Raw genomic sequence first — 21,070 nt, 5'->3', positions numbered from 1 at the left:
GTAGACGCACAGAATCTCTTGCCCAGAGAAGGAGAATCGAGAACCAGAGGACATAGGTTTAAGGTGAGGGGGGAAAGATTTAATAGGAACCTGAGGGGTAACTTTTTCCACACAAAGAATAATGGGTGTATGGAACGAGCTGCCGAAGGAGGTAGTTGAGCCAGGTACTATTGCGACATTTAAGAAACATTTGGACAGGTACATGGATAGGACAGGTTTATAGACAATAGACAATAGGTGCAGGAGTAGGCCATTCGGCCCTTTGAGCCAGCACCGCCATTCAATGTGATCATGGCTGATCATTCTCAATCAGTACCCCGTTCCTGCATTCTCCCCATGCCCACTGACTCCGCTATCCTTAAGAGCTCTATCTAGCTCTCTCTTGAATACATTCAGAGAATTGCCCCCCACTGCCTTCTGAGGCAGTGAATTCCACAGATTCACAACTCTCTGACTGAAAAGGTTTTTCCTCATCTCCGTGCTAAATGGCCTACCCCTTATTCTTAAACTGCGATTAGAGGGATATAGGCAGAATGCAGGCAGATGGGACTACTGTAGATCGGACATGTTGGACGGTGTGGGGAATTTGGGCCATAGGGCCTGGTTCTATGCTGCATGACTCACCTCACGTAGCATGGATCTGCAAAATTCCTTTAAGAAAAGGCAAATAAACATATTTATTTTAAAAATTCACAATACTACTTCAAAAAAAAGTTAAGTGCCACCATTGTCCAGAATGGATTCACAGTAATGCATAACCGCTGCACTCTGAAAGGACTCTGAAGATGGTTTATGAACCAAAATGACCTCTGTCCATTTTCCCCTTAGATGCTGACTGACCTGCTGCGTTCCTCCAGCATCTTGTTTCTTTTGCTCACTTTTCACAGCTTGGAAATACTGTGAAAATATTGGGGAAAAAGCAGACAAAGACAAAATGACACAACACTGCTGAAATGTATATTTAATACATTTGACCATTGTTCATAAGAAGGCAACAGTGGATGTTTCACATTCCAGTTAGAATAAATTAGGCATAAAGACAAAAGCAGAATTAGCAACAGAAACAACCCATGGTACCATATACCAAGAGGTTGTTAACGTTTATGAACTTTCATTAAAAAAATTATTTTACACATTTTACGCTATGCCAATATTTAGCAATGGCCATGTTAGCACTAAAAGATGACTTCTAATTAATCAATGTGATTAACATACTGATAGCACTTGAAGATATTTCAATACATGTGATTCATTTCGTATTGCTATCAATGCTACCTGATAAACCTATAAAGGTAATATGTCTTAATTGCAAGAACAAATCTGATAATATGGTTCAAGTCCTGATAAAGTAATCAACTTTAGTCTTGTCAAAATATGAGAGCTTGCATATGTTTAAAAAGTTAGAAATGCAAAAACAAATTGATATTGAAAATCATTTGTGGTATTTTGTCAGCTGAGGGAGCATAGAAAACATTGCAGATATGACAAAACATTGCACAAAATGCTGGAGTAACTCAGCAGGACAGGCAGCATTTCTGGAGAGAAGGAATGGGTGATGTTTTGGGTCGAGATCCTTCTGAAGAAGCTGAGTTACTCCAAGCATTTTGTGTCTATCTTCGGTGTGGACCAGCAACTCCAGTTACCTCCTACAAGTAGAAAACATTGCCCTTACACAACACAAACCAAAGCCCTCCGTGTCAATTTTAACCCAGCCTTGGAAGTGATTAGATCCTACTGGATGGTTTCTATCTCCTTCAAGTTCTAGAAGACATACTGAAACGGAAGTCCTTCTGAGCAGGCAAGATTTAGTAAAGTCAGGCATATTTACTTTTGTACTGCTTAATAGCATTACGGGAGCTTGTTGGCCATCATTACTATGCTGATCCTCACGTCATACCAGCTTAGCTTTAGCTTAGTTTAATTTGAATTGAAGCAAAAATATTCCTGTGAGAAAGAGCTAATGGAATCAACAGATTATCATCTTCAAAATGGTTAATAAACAGCTGCAACAAGTTTGATATATGTCCTGTGGTAAAATATAAATTTATAAACTCTTTAAAAAAACAACAACTGTCCAACAATGCACCTCTATCATATAAACCTCTATCATATCTGCAAAACTATCAGCAAGCAAGGTGGAATTCAATCATTGCAATATTCTTGGATATGTTGAATGAGAAATATTATGATTCAAAATGTTTGATGTCCTTCAAATTTCTTTTTTTTTAACAAAACAGTTAAATTACCATTTTCACTTCAATTCTGTAAGAAACACGGTGCAAAAAGTAAAGCAAACAAATCAAGGACCAAAAATGGCAATTAACATTTTGTTGGCAAATAGCAGTTATTCAGCTGGATTTGGTCAAATATGAGCAAGTTTTGTCTTGATTATGTAACTACTAGGAAGGTTTCAGATCAACACACAGAAGTTGAATTTTGACCGCTTAAATCACTCCCTTCACCAGGTGAGCAGTTAAAATGACTTCCATGTTTTCACCCTCCCCATCATTGCAGCAAAGTACTTCAGACAAGTGCACAAAATAGCAAGTGGTTCGCTTGGTCATTTACTCCTGACCCAACCAATATTATGGACCAACATGACCAATGATTAGTACAGGTGACAGAGGTTATGGGGAGAAGGCAAGAGAATGGGGTTAGGAGGGAGAGATAGATCAGCCATGATTGAATGGCGGAGTAGACTTGATGGGCCGAATGGCCTAATTCTACTCCTATCACATGACCATATCAGCATCTGCCTGATTATTACTTTTTTGCATATCTTTAATTAATTTGTTCTATATATCTCTTGTTTCCCTTTCCCCTCTTAAATTGAAGGAAGGTCTCGACCTGAAATGTCACCTATTCCTTTTCTCCATAGATGCTCGCCGGCCCGCTGAATTACTCTAGCTTTTTGCGTCTATTTTCGGTTTAAATCAGCATCAGCAGTTCCTTCCTACACAATCTGCTCAACAGTTGGAGTGGGCCTCCTAACCTAAATATTCCATTTAAAGAAGTCAGATTATTATCGTCGGTTATCAACATACAGAGGGGGTTCTAAAAAAGTCTCATCACCTTTGTCTTTCTTGGCACCTTGACAATTGTAGCGTGGAAGCAGGCCCTTCGGCCCGCCGAGTCCGCACCAACCAGCAATCCCCGCACATTAACACTACCCGACACGCACTAGGGTCAATTTTACATTTATAACCAAGCCAATTAACCTACAAGCCTGTCCGTCATTGGAGTGTGGGAGGAAACCGAGGATCTCGGAGAAAACCCACACAGCTTTTGAATAACGATTTTCAAAACTTTGCATTTTTTTCCAAAGTTTGACTTATAACTTGTAAGGTAAGTTGTAATGTTTAATTTTTTAATGAGGTGTAACGACATTTATTGCTTGCAAGTTTGGTTCTACAAAAATCCAGCCAGGATTCTCACTTCCGATGGAATGCGTGGACTGCTTTAAGAGGCACAAGTAACTTCCTAATCACTGTGTTTAATTGTGTTAAACAAGTCATTTGAGTGAAGTGACAGTGAGTTGCACACAGTGCCATTAAACAAGTCATCCCATTTCAGCAAAAGAAAGGTGAAAAATCTTAATGGGGACAAAACTGCTTAACTTGAACTTGAACAGAGAGGCTCAACTTGAACTTACTGCTAAGTTTGAACAACTGAAGAAGAAAAAATGCATCCTTGATCATTTGCCAAGGGGGTATGTGACTATTATCAGCTGGCTACAATCATCTCTGCTCATTTGATTCCAATAACCCAGTGCCAATGCAGAAGATTAAGTTACATTTTTTGATATTTTGTGATGAATATAAACCTCCACCTCGTAATAATGAACCTGAACAACTTTGCTGGATATTAACAGCTTACAATAATGGATTTTAATGCATCGAAGAACGTCATTCTTTTAGCAAACCATAATATTGTACAATAATAGCCAATATACCAAATCAGCTATGGATAATTTAGAGCTTAAAAATGCTGTACCTTATAAATCTGTAGACGCCTCAGATGAAAAACAAGTCAAGGACAGAAAAGACCAACAATTTATACAAAGAACAATGGTGCAGATTGTTAACTTGTTTCTCTCTCACTGATACAGTGAGCTGTAATTAGAATAATTTTACAGAAAGACCTGCAACAATTCAAAAGCCCAGAACCCAGAATTGCATAAATTATACCAACAGAATTATAATACAAAATCTGGTAGATCATCAAACTGCCAAACCACTGCCTTCTACACACAAATTATACACCCCTTGGCACTAACCAACATTAAATACATTAAGGTGTGACTGAAGTAACTGGTGAGTGTTACTGTGCAGATGAGGTGTTTGGGAGAATTAATTTATTTCAATTTTCAGTGATATTTCCTGTACCCCTGGAATGCAAATGAAAGTCTGCTGTTCCTCTGAGGCATTTGCTTTGGGCCTAGAGAAAAATCACTCATCACACAGTGAATGGGTGAGAGGATTCAGCCATTGAGAGTACATTAATTTCAAGCTTCAAACCAGAAGCCTGCAATCAGGTTCCGGATAGGTTATAATGTAAAATAAAGAATGCAAACTGGTTGCAAGGCCTGTCTTCACAACTGTGACATTCAATTATTTTACATGGCATTCATTTATAACAGGGATTGCTTTTCAAACAAAAATAAAAGAATGTTTTCATTGATAATCTGGTTTGGCCTCTACAGCAGCCATTCATCTTAATTTTAGGAAGTTTCAGCACAATACGATCTTGATTCCTCACAGTGGAGGGAAGAGGCAGGGAAAACATTTTCAATTTCTTCTCAATGCTCAGGATACATGAACTACAGCAAATCTTGCCCACCACTAAAGCTACTTCAGATATGCAGTTAAAGGCAGTGTGAAAAAATAAACATATTTATGCCATGGCAGGTACGACTTCAAATAGTCTGGAAGAGTCTGCTTTTAGTACACAACACTGCTAGTTTATTTCTTTGGAACTGTACTGACGAGGTTTTAACTTTAATCCTCCCATGGAAGGATGTTATGAAAACCCATTACAGTTTGCAATTACACAAGGCCCATTAGGATCCTGAAGGAATACTCAGATTCGGTGCCTCTGTAAATTCCTTCTGAGCTATAATTGCTCGATTACGTGCCAAATATACAGTTTCTGCTTTCAGCAACAAAGCACACCTTGGCGTGTTTGTAACAAATATTTATAGCTAGCTTTTTGGAAAGGGGGGAAACTTATTCCTTACTCGTTGGGCCAATCGCTCCCCAAATCAATTTGGGGCTGACATTCTTGCAACCTTCGCAGGCTTAGCTGAAAGCTGCACATTTACGATATGCAAGTACATCTCGGGGAGCTTTATGCGCACTGTACAAGATCCCTCCGTGCTTGAGTAGTCTGTAGTGTAATTTTCACTTTAAAGTGCTTTAGTGGATTAGCTCCGTTTTTTTTTATTGCTTGAGGAGATCTTTAAGTACAGTCCCGGCACTGGAGTCTGATGACACTGGTAGAGGTGTGAAAGTGGGGAGGGCGCTGGAGATTGGTTTCATGAGGAGATGCGGAGACCCAGCGGAACTGGCAGCTGCCGAGGTAATGAGAGGCACAGCAGCAGATCGTGGAGCCAAGAAAGGACTGGACTCGGGTTTCTTCAGTGGACCTGTTCCAGATGCGCCTGCAAATTAAAATTAGTAGCATGATTCATGATATCAGTGAAATCATATACTAAACGCAGAAATGTTTCATAAAAATGTCAATTTACATCTATTTTGTCCGAGTGAAATAACGTGAAGTGCGCTACATTGTCCATTTTCAACCACTTAAAATAACATTAAACCATTGACTTAAAGGTATCACAACTTTTGCCAATACAACTTGCAGACTGGCAAGGAAGGCAAAGTGGGTTACACGTAGCTGGAGCTGGTATCAAAGCTTTCCACTTAGGAATGAAACATTCAAATAGCTTTAGAAACATAGAAAATAGGTGCAGGAGTAGGCCATTTGGCCCTTTGTGCCAGCACCACCATTCAATATGATCATAGCTGAACATCCAGAATCAGTACCCTGCTCCTGCTTTCTCCCCATATCCCTAGATTCTGTTAGCCCTAAGAGCTATATCCAACTCTCTCTTGAATACATCCAGTGAATTGGTCTCCACTGCCTTCTATCATATCATACATATATACAGCCGGAAACAGGCCTTTTCGGCCCACCAAGTCCGTGCCGCCCAGCGATCCCCGTACATTAACACTATCCTACACCCACTAGGGACAATTTTTACATTTACCCAGCCAATTAACCTACATACCTGTACGTCTTTGGAGTGTGGGAGGAAACCGAAGATCTCGGAGAAAACCCACGCAGGTCACGGGGAGAACGTACAAACTCCTTACAGTGCAGCGCCCGTAGTCAGGATCGAACCTGAGTCTCCGGCGCTGCATTCGCTGTAAAGCAGCAACTCTACCGCTGCGCTACCGCTGCAGAGAATTCCACAGATTCACAACTCTCTGGGTGAAAAAGTTTTTCCTCATCTCAGTCCGAAATGGCCTGCCCCATACTCTTTAAACGTTGACCCCCTGGTTCTGGACTTCCCCCAACATGGGGGCAATTTTTCCTGCATCTATCTAGCCTGTCCAATCCCTTAAGAATTTTATATGTTTCTATACGATTCCCTCTCATCCTTCTAAATTCCTGTGAATATAAGCCCCTTCGGTTCTAATCAGTTGATATCATTCACTGGTACTCAAAGAACCTTAGAATAAAGGTCGACACCTTACTAATTGGTGGATGTACCTGCATGTTAACCTCCTGTGTTTTTGTACCAGCACTGTCACTCTCCAGCATTTACTACATTTTGAACCCTTAAACTAACATTTTCTACTTGTAATTTTAGTTTAGTTTAGAGATACAGCGCAGAAACAGGCCCTTCAGACCAGCAGGTCCACTCCGACCAGCAATCCCTGCGCATTAATGCTATCCTACACACACTAGGGACAATTTTTACATTTACCAAGCCAATTAACCTACAAACCTGGACATCTTTGGAGTGTGGGAGGAAACCAAAGATCTCGGAGAAAACCCTATGCAGGTCACAGGGAGAATGTACAAACACCGCACAGACGGCACCAGTGGTCGGGATCGAACCTGGGTCTCTGGCGCTGCAAGGGCTGTAAGGCAGCAACTCTACCGCTGCCCCACCTACACAATTGTTTTCCTTCACAATTAGTTCTATATTCTGTGGTCTTTACAGCACAGAAATAGGTCATTCAGACCAGCTCGTAATATATCTCCAAGCTTCCTCTCAATTTTCTATCACATCAAAGCAGCTTATGATGCCTCTATGCGATTGAGCTCATCTACCTCTTGTGGTAGCAAGTTCGAAGTTGTTACCATGGCTTTGTGAAATTAAGATTCTCCCAAACTCTCTACTGCATGTATTCAAAACTATGGCTGTTAGTTTTGGTCTCTTCCACGGGAGGAAACACTTTGTTTATACATGATTGAAAGGCTTCCTACTGGTAAATTGCCTTTCTCCAGTGCCTCTGCATCATTTTCATTAAAGAAATGCAAGGCACTTAGTATGTTTGAACTAAGGTTTGTGTAACATCGCTGGTTTTTAATTCTATCCTTCCAGAAATAAATCCAAATGTTTGGTTTAACAAAATATGGCTTTATTTTAGTTGTCTATAGATACTGCATGGAAACAGGCCCTTCGGCCCACTGTCCACACCGACTAGCGATCCCCGCACACTTACACTATCCGACACACACGAGGGACAATTTATAATTATACCAAGCCAATTAGCCTAGAAACCTGTACGCCTTTGAAGAAAACCCATGCGGGCCACGGGGAGAACGTACAAACTCCGTATAGACACCATCAGGGCGGCACGGTGGCGCAGCGGTAGAGTTGCTGCCTTACAGCGAATGCAGCGCCGGGGACTCAGGTTCGATCCTGACTACGGGCGCCGTCTGTACGGAGTTTGTACGTTCTCCCCGTGACCTGCGTGGGTTTTCTCCGAGATCTTCGGTTTCCTCCCACACTCCAAAGACGTACAGGTATGTAGGTTAATTGACTGGGTAAATGTAAAAATTGTCCCTAGTGTGTGTGTGTAGGATAGTGTTAATGTGCGGGGATCGCTGGGCGGCGCTGACTCGGTGGGCCGAAGTGCCTGTTTCCGCGCTATAACTATAAATCTAAAATCTAAATCAGCAGTCAGGATCGAACCTGGTTCTGGCGCTGAAAGGCAACAACTTTACCACTGCATCGCCATGCCACCAACCAGTGTTATTAACCAGTGTCACGACTTTCAGAGTGAGTTGCAAATCTGTACTTATAATTAAATGCAGAAGAAATACATAAAGTAAATTATAAACGTCTGTACCAGATGTTTGAGCAGGAAAGCGACTCGCTTGCTGGCCAGCTGCAGGTGAATGTCCAAGGGGGTGGATATCATAAACTGGAAGCTTTGGTGGTGGAAGGGAAGGTCGGGATTCTATTTCCAGGAACTTCACAAACATTTCCGAGAAAGACTGCAAGACAAAAATCATAAAGTCCTTGGTATGATAATTCATTTCATCAATACAAAACCACAAATAATTCACACCCCGGTCGATCTGAATGAATTAATGTTTGTACATGTCAAAATTAGCAACACAAATAGGGGATCAAATCAGAGAAGTGATTTAGGATCAGAAGGAAACCATTTATAATGCTATGCCTGGGTATTCGCTCTACCTCAGAACCATCTAGTTCAATATGATTTCACTTCATCTCAGTTTAGTGTAGAGCTACAGCACGGAATCATGCCCTTCGGCCCACCGAGACCGTGCCGACCAGCGATCCCTATACACAAGCACTATCCTACACACTGGGAACAACTTATAATTTTTTTTTAACCAAAGCCAATTAACCAACAAACCTGTACGTTTTTGGAATGTGGAAGGAAACCGGAGCTCCCAGAGAAAACCCACATGGTCACGGGGAGAACGTACAAACTCTGTACAGACAGCACTCTGTCAGAATACGAGATAAGTTTCATTGTAAGATTCAAGTTAATTGTCACGTGTACCAATTAAGGTACAGTGAAATTTGAGTAAGCATGTGCATCCAAAATTCTACAGTGGTGCACCTGGTGGAGCCTTTGCCTCGCAGTGCCAGGAATCCGGGTTTGATCCTAACCGTGGGTGCTGCGGATGGGGAGTTTACACTTTCTCCCTGTGCTTCAATGCTCAGCTATTTAGACAGAGACTTGAATCCATAAAACCTGGGCTCAGAGTCACCTCTGAGCTAAGGATGATACCTCAATTTTATTAAGGAACATCAGAAAATAAATCATTGGGTAACCATTTTGAAAACAGCTCTCCTACAACAGCTGAAAGAGACATGCTGTTCACCAGATTCCTGGATTGGCACAACTGATCTAAGGCAACAGATTGGGACAACTGGGCATATGTTTAACTAACCCGAACCCTAATGCTGCCTGGCCCCTCAGAGTTCCACCAACACTTTGTGCTTTTCTCAAGATTCAAGCATTTGCAGATGCTTGCATCACCCTGAAACATCTGTTATTGTTTTAAAACCATAAATATATAAGAATTTATGAATAGTGTTGCACTTACATTGTTGAGGACTGTCTGCTGATTTGGCCTTTGTGGGGTATTAGGTACACTTTGGGTTCCACTAGTTCTGTTACCAAGCCAACTGGTCATCCATCCAGTAACGCCACGATGTTCACTATCCAAGAGCTAGTAAAATAAATTTAATGTAATGAGCGATATATTATCACAGATGACCGAGAGAAATGCAATCAGTTTTTTTCCTGCAGTTTAATGTAAAGGCTCGCCATTCCTTCGTTACATTTGTCTTAAGAAGTATTCAGGAATTGGCTCCTGCTTGACAGCGAAAATGAGATGCACAGCCTTTAGCTCCACAAGATGTCAGGTTCAACATTCAACAGCTCGGAATGTGCTCAAAGAGCATCGTACTTTTAATGCCAAACTAAGACTAGATTATGTCCCACACTCAGACCTCCCAACATTTGATTTTACAAATTCAGAATTTTGATGTCCAAAATTCATAATTTTACATCAAAATTCATAATATGGCGCGTAATGCAACTTTTCAGCAAAAAAAAAGTATGCACGCAAAATCCGCGTATGCGTTGCGCAACATTCACGTGTGAAAAACTACTATTATTTCCAACTGTCTGTAGTTCTTGGACTACATGTACAATGTCAGGCCTATCATGAGTCAGGCCATCTACTATTATAGAAAGGTTATTGAACAGAAATACTTTTTACAACAAAGAAAAAATTGTTTTGTTTTGTTTTTTCCATTTTGCTTTTTCCTTACACATCCCAATTCTCTTGGTATTGAATAAAAGAACAATGGTCATAAAATGTATGACTAAGTTATGAAGAAAGAGTTTCATTTAAAAAACTGCACATACCTAATTTAATTGAAGACATATTTGCTCCAGTGGTCAACAGCAAATCACAATGGTCCATGTCCCCCCACCACCGCCCCCCCCCCCCCCCCACCCCACCCCTCCCTTTCACCCCAAATCCACTCCCCCAGCCCCCTCCCACCCCCACTCTCCCCTTCCCTTCCTCCAACCCCCACTATCTCCTCCAACTCCACTGCCCCACTCCCCCACACCCTAACACCCACCCCCCCATCCACTCTCAACATCAATGGGCCTCACGCGAGAGGCGAGGCGAAGCTGGGCCAGCGACAAGGCGAGGCCGGGCGAGCGGCAAGGTGAGGCGAGACTAGCGGCGAAGCGGGGCGAGCGGCGAGGCGAGACCAGTGGCGGGGCGAGACCGGCGGCAGAGCATGTGTTTTGCGGAAAAATGTGAGGTGAAATCGGAATGTCGGAAATGAAATAAGCGAAAACTTTCTGCCAAATTCGGAAGGGTTGGGAGGTCTGCACACTCATTCATAATAAAAAAGCAACTCCAGCGTGCTTACAATATAACTGAAGAGCCTGCTAGTCTATTTCAGAGGGCAGTTTAAAGTCATCATCTACAAAACGTAGACTGGGCGATCGTTTCATGGAACACCTTTGCTCAGCTTGCCTTAACGTACCTGATCTCCCGGTTGCCGGATACTTTAATTCTCCTTCCCATTCCTACATAGACCACGTCACCCATTCCTTCTCTCCAGAGATGTTGCCTGTCCCACTGAGTCACTCCAGCTTTTCGTGTCTACCTACACAGACCTTTTTGTCCTAGGTCTCCTCCATTGTCAGAGTGAGGCTAAATGCAAATTGGAGGAACACCGTCTCATATTTCACTTGGGCAGCTTACAGCCCAGTGGTATGAATATTAATTTCTCCCACTTCAGATAGCCCCAGCATTCCCTCTCCCTCTATCCATCCCCCACCCAAGTCACACTAGCTTCATGTTTTTACCCTACACACAGCTAAAAATGGCCTGTTTCCTTTATCATCGTTACTTTTTTGCATATCTTTTATTCATTGTTCTTTATCTCTCCACATTATTGTCTATATCTCTCGTTTCTCTTATCCCTAACCAGTCAGAAGAAGGGTCTCGACCCGAAATGTCACCCATTCCTTCTCTCCAGAGATGCCACCTGTCCCGCTGAGTTTCTCCAGCTTTTTGTGTGTATCATCTGCTCCCCTTGTCTTGTGTAGTGCAGAAAAGGCCTCAGTGCCATAATACATTAGTAAAGTTAAGATACGAGTCAATGTAGATACAGTACATGATACAGTACTTGCCTGAGTTTAGAAGGACCGCATTGAAACTTACCGAATAATGAAAGGCCTGGATAGAGTGGATGTGGAGAGGATGTTTCCACTAGTGGGAGAGTCGAGGACCAAAGGTCCTAGCCTCAGAATTAAAGGAAGTTCCTTTAGGAAGTAGATGAGGAGGAATTTCTTTAGTCAGAGGGTGATGAATCTGTGGAATTCATTGCCACAGAAGGCTGTGGAGGCCAAGTCAATGGATATTTTTACGGCAGAGAATGATTATTTCTTATTTAGTATTGGTGTCAGGGGTTATGGGGAGAGGGCAGGGGAATGGGGTTAGGAGGGAGAGATAGGTCAGCCATGACCGAATGGCGTAGTAGACTTTTTGGGCCAGATGGCCTAATTCGGCCTGTATCACTTATGAATGCAAGATTTTAACTTATGGCTCTCAATTGTTAGTCCAGGAGTCATAGTTACAGTCTGGTATCTTAATGACTACTCCACAACTACATCATCATCATTCATCAACCACACTAGATACATACCTGACTAATCTCTTCTCTCTTTAATCCCAGAACACTTCCCATCAGTCGCATTGCTTCATTGCGCTTGTTTTTCGGAGTGTGGAAGTAGCCCACAAACAAATTTCTCATCAAAACCCTTGGAAAGAAAGAACAAATAGTTAACGACGTAAACACTGTAAAGGACAGATCTGCATCTGGTCTGGTTGGCAAGCAAACTAGCATTGATTTTGCTTTATGTGCATGGTGCAATTGTAATTTAAATAAAATCTGCCAAGGTATTGAACTGGTTTAAATTAGGGAAAGATTTAAGTTGTCCTAAAAGTGATCTTTTTTTCATATAAGCACATGTGCTTAAGTCAATGCATTCATTTGTTTAAGGACACCTCAACAAATAAAGAATTAACTTCTGTGTGGACAAAATGGACTTCCATGCAATTCTAATATCCTTGTAACATCCCTTTGTTGCTTACATTGGAGACACCTTGAAGAACTACACCTTCAGACTAAATGGCCCCAACCTGAAACGTCACCTATCCATGTTCTTCAGAGATGTTGCCTGACCCGCTGAGTTACCCCAGCACATTGTGTCTTTTTTTTTTTGCCTTTGAGCAGGTGAAGGTGAGCTACCCCTTTGAATTGATGCAGTCCGAAGAGTGAGCATTCACCCACAACATTGGCAATAAAGAATTTCAGTAATTTAGCCCAGAGATTAAGAAAGTATGAGATATCCCAAATTAAGAAAGCGTGATTTGGAGTGTGACTTGCATTTTGGTAGTTTTCCTATCACTGTCGTCTAGCAGTGACGATTACAGCCATTTATTGCACCCGATATTGCTCTTTACCAATGCTGCTTCTCCTGGACCCCTAATGTAATAAGTTGGAACATGCGTCACTGTTCTGAAAATAAGTCCTGATGCTGCTTACTTATCAATTTTCCCTTCATTGTTGTTGACCAGGTTCAATAAATTTCTCTGGGCATCTTCCAACATGTCCCTTTGACCTCCAACTGTAAAAGAAATGGACACGATTTAGCAAAGAGCCAAAAGTAGCCTAAACACTCAAAATGGACAGGCAGAAAATTCTGAATCTGAGAAAACAGTACTGTTCACACTACGTTCAGGGAATTGTTGAACTTCAACCAATTAGGATCAGAAGCTAAAGTCAAAAGGTGGCTGAAGACAAGTTCACTGTTAGAACGACATACTATTCAAGATGACATTGTCAAAACAACTTGGATATGTTACATTCACAATTGGATAGGAAAGGGAAAGATTGAAGTTTTGGGTACGAGTGGTTCTCTATTTCATTTCTATGCTGCAACATCAACGAACACAATATAAACAGCATAACTATACACAGGCGTAGTGCACAGCATATGGAGCCTGAAACAAGAGTGTTGATTGAATCAGCTGTAAAAGTTGTCATTATCGCATGTTACACAAAGAATATGTTACGGCCAGCAGTGCTTTACCAGGAACCTGGTGTGAGACTGGTCATCCTTCCGCAGCTGCGTCGAAAACCTGGTTGAGGACTCAGTCCTCCAGTGCTCAGTCCTCACTAACACTTCGTAACAAAACGATTTAAATTATCTCATCGCCATATGGCTCAGTATGGACTGAGCATCTGAGACTATATGCAATGGCTTTAAGGGCTGGTGCTGCTCTGTGCCGAGATACAAGGCTGAGGAGAGCACCCTGGCCTACATGGCACAATGTGCGTGGGCGTGATTTCGCTGCACCTGTACCACGCCATACTTGTGCATGACAACAAAGTCGACTTGACTTATATGTATGACCGAGAACCAGCAGTGGTTGGACAGAAGGCTTTGATCCAGGTCTCTCTCATCACATTAATCAGTCTGAAGAAGGGTCTCGACCCAAAACATCACCCATTCCTTCTCTCCTGAGATGCTGCCTGACCTGCTGAGTTACTCCAGCATTTTGTGAAATAAATACCTTCGATTTGTACCAGCATCTGCAGTTATTTTCTTACACATTAAGCTGGCTGTTGAGTTCGTAACCACAGCAATCTCCAAGCTGAGGGAGAGCTGTGTACACAGTCAAAGAAGGGGGTACCGCAGCCTCTATCGACTTCGAGTGATGGTCTGGTCAGGGTGTAGCCCCGAGGCCCGGATCTCAGTGCTGAGCAGCTGCACTGCATACACTGACCCAACCAACGCCAGCCCTCACAGACAATCTCCGCACATCGCCTCAATCTCTGCCATTGGGTCATGGGACAATGTGATTAAGTTTGCATTCCTTCAGGAGGACTGGAAAAGGACAGGGATTTGCACTGGGTTCCCAGCACAGGCTGTGTGCGTGTTTTTTTAAATTTTTTAAAGGTGTTGGCGAGTACATACTTTAGGTAGTCAGACTATGGGACCCAAGACCTATAAAATCAATCAGCACCCCATGTAGAGTGCTATGTATGGCACCAGCACAAAAACAAATTGAATAGTAAAGCATATTGTTTAAGCTTTTACTCAAACCCTCATTCCACCTGTCTGGCAACAGATTTAATTTTCTAAACCATCTTCGTAGTTCAAAAGATTAAAACCTGGAATCGTTTTGCAGCACCTTCCATCTTACAGAAATAAAAGAGTGATCTCAGTGCTCAAAAATATATAGCTACAAATTCTTTAAAATGCTTTCAATAAGTTTCACATTTTCCCAACAACCGAAGAAAATTAAAAATCTGGAAGGAATTAATTCTGATAAGGAAAAAAAATGACATCAATTTATATCGAAAGCATACGTTGCATTTATGATGATAACTTTGTAAAAAGGTCAAATTAGAAACAATGTTATGTTGCACCAGCAATAGTGATCGCACAGGAATCTTCTTAGGATCGGATCATGCTGAGAATCAACAAGAAAATCTGAATTAAGACCCAATGCCAAGTTAAATTAAAGTGGAGCATCTCATCTCTATCATCCTTGGCAAAGAATTCTAAGCCCAACCCACCCATTATTTTAAGTGATTTCTTCGTGTCACTATTGCTTATTTTGCCAATCAATCTGTCATCTCTTGACCACTAATGGGAAGTGCTTGTCTCTATCTGCATTGCGTAAATCTTTCATGATTTTTAATACGTCTATCAGATCCTCTCACAATATTCCCCTTTTCAAGGAGAACATCATCTTCTTTCGCCTATCTGCCAAATTAAAGTCCACATTCTAGGAATTATTTTAGTACATCTTCAAGATCTCTACATATTTCCAGAACTAGATGCAAATACTTCACTTGTGAAATAAGAACAGAAGATATACGCTGAATTAGGTCACTTGGCCCCTGTGCCATAACATAAGATCATAGTTGATCTTTTACTTTCCCGTATCATTTCTTTCAATCACCTTCTTATTTAAAAATCTATCAATTTCCCTCTTGAGAGCCTCCAAGTGCACGTCAGTAGAGAATGCCAACGATTCACCACCCTGAATGAAGGAATTCCTTCTCATCTTTACCCTGACTGAGCAACTCGGTATGTTAATAAATTGATTCCCTAGTTCCGAGCACCCTTGGCAGAGAAAACCACCTACCATGAAAAGTCCCACAAGAAATCTGTCTGCTTCAAAAATACCATCTCTCATTCTTCTAAACTTGAGAGTATAGTCTTAGCTAGTTGATCTCTCCTGAGTTAGTGGGGGTTTGAGATTGGTCTGTCAGCCAACACTGACGATGGTCCAAAATAGACGCCTTCCATACAGCAGGGAAATCTAATATTTCTCCTTATCAAAATTAATTCCTTCCATATTTTTAAAGTTATTTTTGGATAAAGGGAAAATGTGAAATTTGATGTGACGTTCAAACTGAGTGTGTTACACACGAAACTGGGGACAATACAGAAAAGTTCCTACCTGTGATGCACCAAAAATGCATACCAGCCTCAAAAGGGGTGAAGCAGGAAGTGCTATCATTTTTTGTGCATGTCCATAAGGTTTCGTTTTGTAGTCTTTTTAGAGTAGTATAAACCTTGGTAAACATGTACTAAAACAGCATTTTGAAGTTCATATTCACCGTGAGATTTTTTACTTCTCTCTCTCTGCCCCAATTCCCTCAACACTTTTCTGGATTATGCTACAACTAATATTTTACCACTGAATAGCCAAAGGCATTACAGAATGCCTTGGCTTTTGATCTAAAGAAGAATGAAGCAAGCAGCTCAACAATTTTGATTAACAAACCAAGCCACAACATACGAAAAATCTGCATTTTAACACTGTGAAGATATTTAATTAGTTAACCTCAATGTTCCTGCTGTTAAGAAAATGGACCAATGCCTTTATGTCATTTGATATACATGACACTTAGATGCATCTTATTTTGATAACATTATTAAACCAACTGGAATGCCTTTTTTCCCCTCAAGATACCCATGATCTGTCACATCATTTCATTTAGGAGCATTTGCCAAAACCTTAAAGGTCAACCACTTGCCTATCAATTGTTATGCAGAGGTATCATTTATGAATAAGGCATCCTCATTATTTTTAAAATATGAGGCAAACATTTTTGGGTGACCACATTTAAAATGTAGTGGTTAATGATGTTTTCACAGTAGAGCACACGAATATGCCGAAGATAGACACAAAATGCTGAAATAAATCACTGAATGGGTGACGTTTCCGGTTGAGACCCTTCTTCAGGATGAAGAAGGATCTCGACCCAAAACGTCACCCATTCCTTCTATCCAGAGATGCTGCCTGTCCCGCTGAGTTACTCCAGCATTTTGTGTCTATCTTCGGTTTAAACCAGTATCTGGAGTTCCTTCCTGCAACATGAACATGTCCTTTGGAGGAAGGATATGTTTTAATGATCAATAGTGCTGGTTCCATGAATCACTGTAAATACAACTAAAAATGAACCATATTGACCGCATGCACGTATTATAATAAATATTTCAACTATAGAACACACTACTCCCAACACTATGCTTACATGGGAAATCTACACCATAACACACTGGTTAGAAATGCTCCAATTAAGTGGAAGGAGCAATCCAAAATATTGGAATAGATCAACTTGCATGACAAATCCCCAATTTCATTTAAAACTATATGCTCGGAGTGGGAATGCTCACAGATGTATGATAATAGATAGGTTGCAACATGGCAGATTTGTTGGCAGTATTCAAACAATTCCATACTTTAATGCAAACATACAAGTGCAATTTTCCATGCGGCAAGCTGTGATTGACGATTCTTTGTGTTGTAGTGGGTGCAAAGGAAACAAAGCACTGGACCAATTTGTTTGCACAGTGAAGTTTATTTCTTCCTTGGACCATGCAACAATTTGTTGCACCACAGACTCCATCTAAACATAATCCTCCGAAAAAATGTCTGGCAACTGCACCACGATTGTTGGAAGAACAGCTGAAATTACGATCCATTCACACATCTGCCTATAAGTTTTATACTTTCCTCTAAATCGAACACGCTCTGATTAGCGCAAGTTAAAAATGGCTTGGGATGCTTTTCCACATTGCTTTTTATGTATGCACAGGCTGCTGCATGTGTTTTTCAGATTTCTCCGAGAACATGGGAAGGGGCAAATGCTTTCTTCTATTGCTTCGCAAAGAACCAAAGGGCTGAATACAATACAATACAATACAATATATCTTTATTGTCATTGTACCCAGGGGTACAACGAGATTGGGAATGCGCCTCCCATACGATGCAACAATTTAAGTAATTTAGACAACAGCAACCCAACGAAACAAATGTAACAGTTTTAGACAGGGTAAAGTGCAAGTTGATCTATGCGTTGTGACCATCCGGCTCAGCAGGACCGGTTCATAGCAGCTATGGCCCTGGGGATGAAGCTGTTCCTGAGTCTGGAGGTGCGGGCGTAGAAGGCCTTGTATCGTCTGCCCGATGGAAGGAGTTCGAACAGACTGTTGCAGGGGTGTGAAGAGTCTTTGTGGATGCTGGTGGCTTTTCTGAGGCATCGTGTGTTGTAGATGCCCTCCAAGTCTGGTAGCTGTGTTCCGATGGCTTTCTGAGCTCTATGGACTACCCGCTGTAGAGCTTTCTTTTCTGCCTCCGTGCAGCTGAGGTACCACACAGGGATGCCATGCGTTAGGATGCTCTCTATGGTGCAGCGGTAGAAGGTCGTCAGCAGCTGTTGGGGTAGACCAGACTTTTTCAGTGTTCTTAAGTAGAACAGTCTTTGTTGTGCCTTCTTCACCAGCGCAGCAGTGTTATTGGACCATGTTTGGTCCTCCGAAATGTGAGTGCCCAGAAACTTGAAGCTGGACACTCTCTCCACACTGTCCCCGTTGATAGAGATCGGGGCATATTCCCCGTTATGTGACCTGCGGAAGTTGATGATCAGCTCCTTGGTCTTGGTGGTATTTAGGGACAGGTTGTTATCCGAGCACCAGTCCGCCAGGTTCTGCACCTCCGCTCTATAGTTTGTTTCATCCCCATTGGTGATAAGCCCGATCACCGTTGTGTCGTCCGCAAACTTGACAATGCTGTTGGTGTCGAATGCAGGAACACAGTCGTGTGTGAAGAGGGAGTAGAGCATGGGGCTCAGAACACAGCCCTGTGGTGTGCCGGTACTCAGGGTGATAGTGGAGGACAGGTGCGGGCCCATTCTCACTGCCTGCGGTCGTTCCAGCAGGAAGTCCAGGATCCAGTCACATAATGACGAGCTGAGGCCTAGCTGGTGGAGTTTGGTGATGAGCTTGGTGGGGATGACCGTGTTGAAGGCGGAGCTATAGTCTATGAATAGCATCCTCACGTACGTGCCCTGTCTCTCTAGGTGAGTCAGGACAGTGTGAAGAGCCAGAGAGATGGCGTCCTCTGTGGATCTATTTGCCCTGTATGCAAATTGATGTGGGTCCAGTGAGTCAGGGATGCTGGATTTGATGTGTGAGAGGACCAGCCTCTCAAAGCACTTCATGACTATCGGCGTTAGGGCAACCAGGCGGTAGTCGTTCAGGTTGGAGATCTTTGCTTTTTTCGGCACAGGAACTATGATAGCCGACTTCAGGCAGTTGGGGACCGTAGCTAGAGATAATGACAGGTTAAAGATCCTGGTGAATACCTCAGCCAGCTGTTCAGCACAGTCCTTCAGTACCCTTCCTTGAACTCCATCCGGTCCTGCAGCCTTGCATGGCCTACTCCTGCACCTATTGTCTATTGTCTATTGTCTATTGAACCGCCTTGGAAGGTTTTAAAACTTGAAGTCTTTCTACAATGAAAATGAAGGAAGCTGTATTCAAAGGGTTATTCTTGCTATTGAGGGCGTGCAGCGTAGGTTCACTAGGTTAATTCCCGGAATGGCGGGACTGTCGTATGTTGAAAGGCTGGAGCAATTAGGCTTGTATACACTGGAATTTAGAAGGATGAGGGGGGATCTTATTGAAACATAAGATAATTAGGGGATTGGACACATTAGAGGCAGGAAACATGTTCCCAATGTTGGGGGAGTCCAGAACAAGGGGCCACAGTTTAAGAATAAGGGGTAGGCCATTTAGAACGGAGATGAGGAAGAACTTTTTCAGTCAGAGAGTGGTGAAGGTGTGGAATTCTCTGCCTCAGAAGGCAGTGGAGGCCAGTTCGTTGGATGCTTTCAAGAGAGAGCTGGATAGAGCTCTTAAGGATAGCGGAGTGAGGGGGTATGGGGAGAAGGCAGGAACGGGGTACTGATTGAGAGTGATCAGCCATGATCGCATTGAATGGCGGTGCTGGCTCGAAGGGCTGAATGGCCTACTCCTGCACCTATTGTCTATTGTCTATTGAACTGCCTTGGAAGGTTTTAAAACTTGAAGTCTTTCTACAATGAAAATGAAGGAAGCTGTACTCAAAGGGTTAATAAAGGGAAGAATTGATATATTCATTTCTCTATTCGAGTTGACTTCCTTTTATATATGCTGCCAATTGCTTCTTTATCTGTGGCCAAGAATGCATTTTTAAAAATTCTACTTTTGTTGCCAGCAATCCAGACACACTGCTGTTTACTATCAGTCAATCAACTGCATGCCTTTTTCACAATTTTGAACCATTGCTTATTTTCTTTCAACCTAACCACGCAATGTTATGTCCATATTTAGCAAACTTGCTTCACATCCATATCGGGCGTATCCAAAGAAATGCAAGAGGCCAATTTGCAAGTGGAAGCTTTTGGGATACAGTATGGAAACAGGCCTTTCAGACCATGCCGATCATTGATCACCTGTTCACACTTGTTCTGTTATTCCACTTTCATATCCACTAATGACACACCAGGGGAATTTACAGAGACCAATTAACCTACAAGCTCGCACATCTTGGGATGCAGGAGGAAACCAGAACACCTAGAGGAAACACACGCAGGGAGAATGTGCAGACTCCATTCAGACAACACCCGTGGTCAGGATCGAACCCGTGTCTCAGGCGCTGTGAGGCAACAGTTCTACCAGCTCTATGCCAATTGTCACAAAGTTTTCAAATGCTAAAAATATTTGTTTTGGTCAGAAATTAGTTATCTAAAGAATTGCACAAGACAAATGATGCTTAACACAATATAGTTTTCTTTAATTGCTTTGATTAAGTTTTTCCTTTAACCTTCCATCCAGTTTTGTTCATTTAAAGAAACTCATACCACCCCATAATTCGTCCTTACATAACGGTGTATTTTAATTTATCCACTCAATATCCCAATGTTGAAAATATTGTCGAGTCACATAGTGGGGAAACAAGCCCTTTCGTCCAACTTGCTCATGCGGACCTAGATCCCTTATGCCTGCATTTGGCCGATATTCCTTTAAACCTAGCATATCCATGATACTGTCCAAATCTTTGTAAGCATAGTACCTGCCTCAACTATTTCCTCTCGCAGCTCGGTCCATATACCCACCACCCT

General features: G+C 42.1%; 1 protein-coding gene across 2 annotated transcripts in view; it reads right to left on the bottom strand.

Moving 5' to 3' along the window:
- Positions 1 to 977: 977 nt before the first annotated feature.
- trip11 (thyroid hormone receptor interactor 11) overlaps positions 978 to 21,070 on the bottom strand; it is a 78,442-nt gene continuing 58,349 nt past the window's right edge. For both annotated transcript variants that reach the window (XM_078406864.1, XM_078406865.1), the window contains exons 16-20: positions 13,145 to 13,226; positions 12,242 to 12,356; positions 9,607 to 9,732; positions 8,370 to 8,517; positions 978 to 5,659 (exon numbers count right to left, since the gene is read on the bottom strand). In XM_078406864.1, the coding sequence (XP_078262990.1) occupies positions 5,439 to 5,659; positions 8,370 to 8,517; positions 9,607 to 9,732; positions 12,242 to 12,356; positions 13,145 to 13,226 (692 nt within the window). In that variant the 3' untranslated portion in view covers positions 978 to 5,438. The remainder of the gene's footprint in view (positions 5,660 to 8,369; positions 8,518 to 9,606; positions 9,733 to 12,241; positions 12,357 to 13,144; positions 13,227 to 21,070) is intronic.

This window comes from Rhinoraja longicauda, chromosome 10 (assembly GCF_053455715.1).
Source record: "Rhinoraja longicauda isolate Sanriku21f chromosome 10, sRhiLon1.1, whole genome shotgun sequence".
Lineage (NCBI taxonomy): Eukaryota > Metazoa > Chordata > Chondrichthyes > Rajiformes > Arhynchobatidae > Rhinoraja > Rhinoraja longicauda.
Note: the sequence above shows the minus strand (reverse complement) of the source record. Positions and strands in the feature narration are given on the sequence as shown.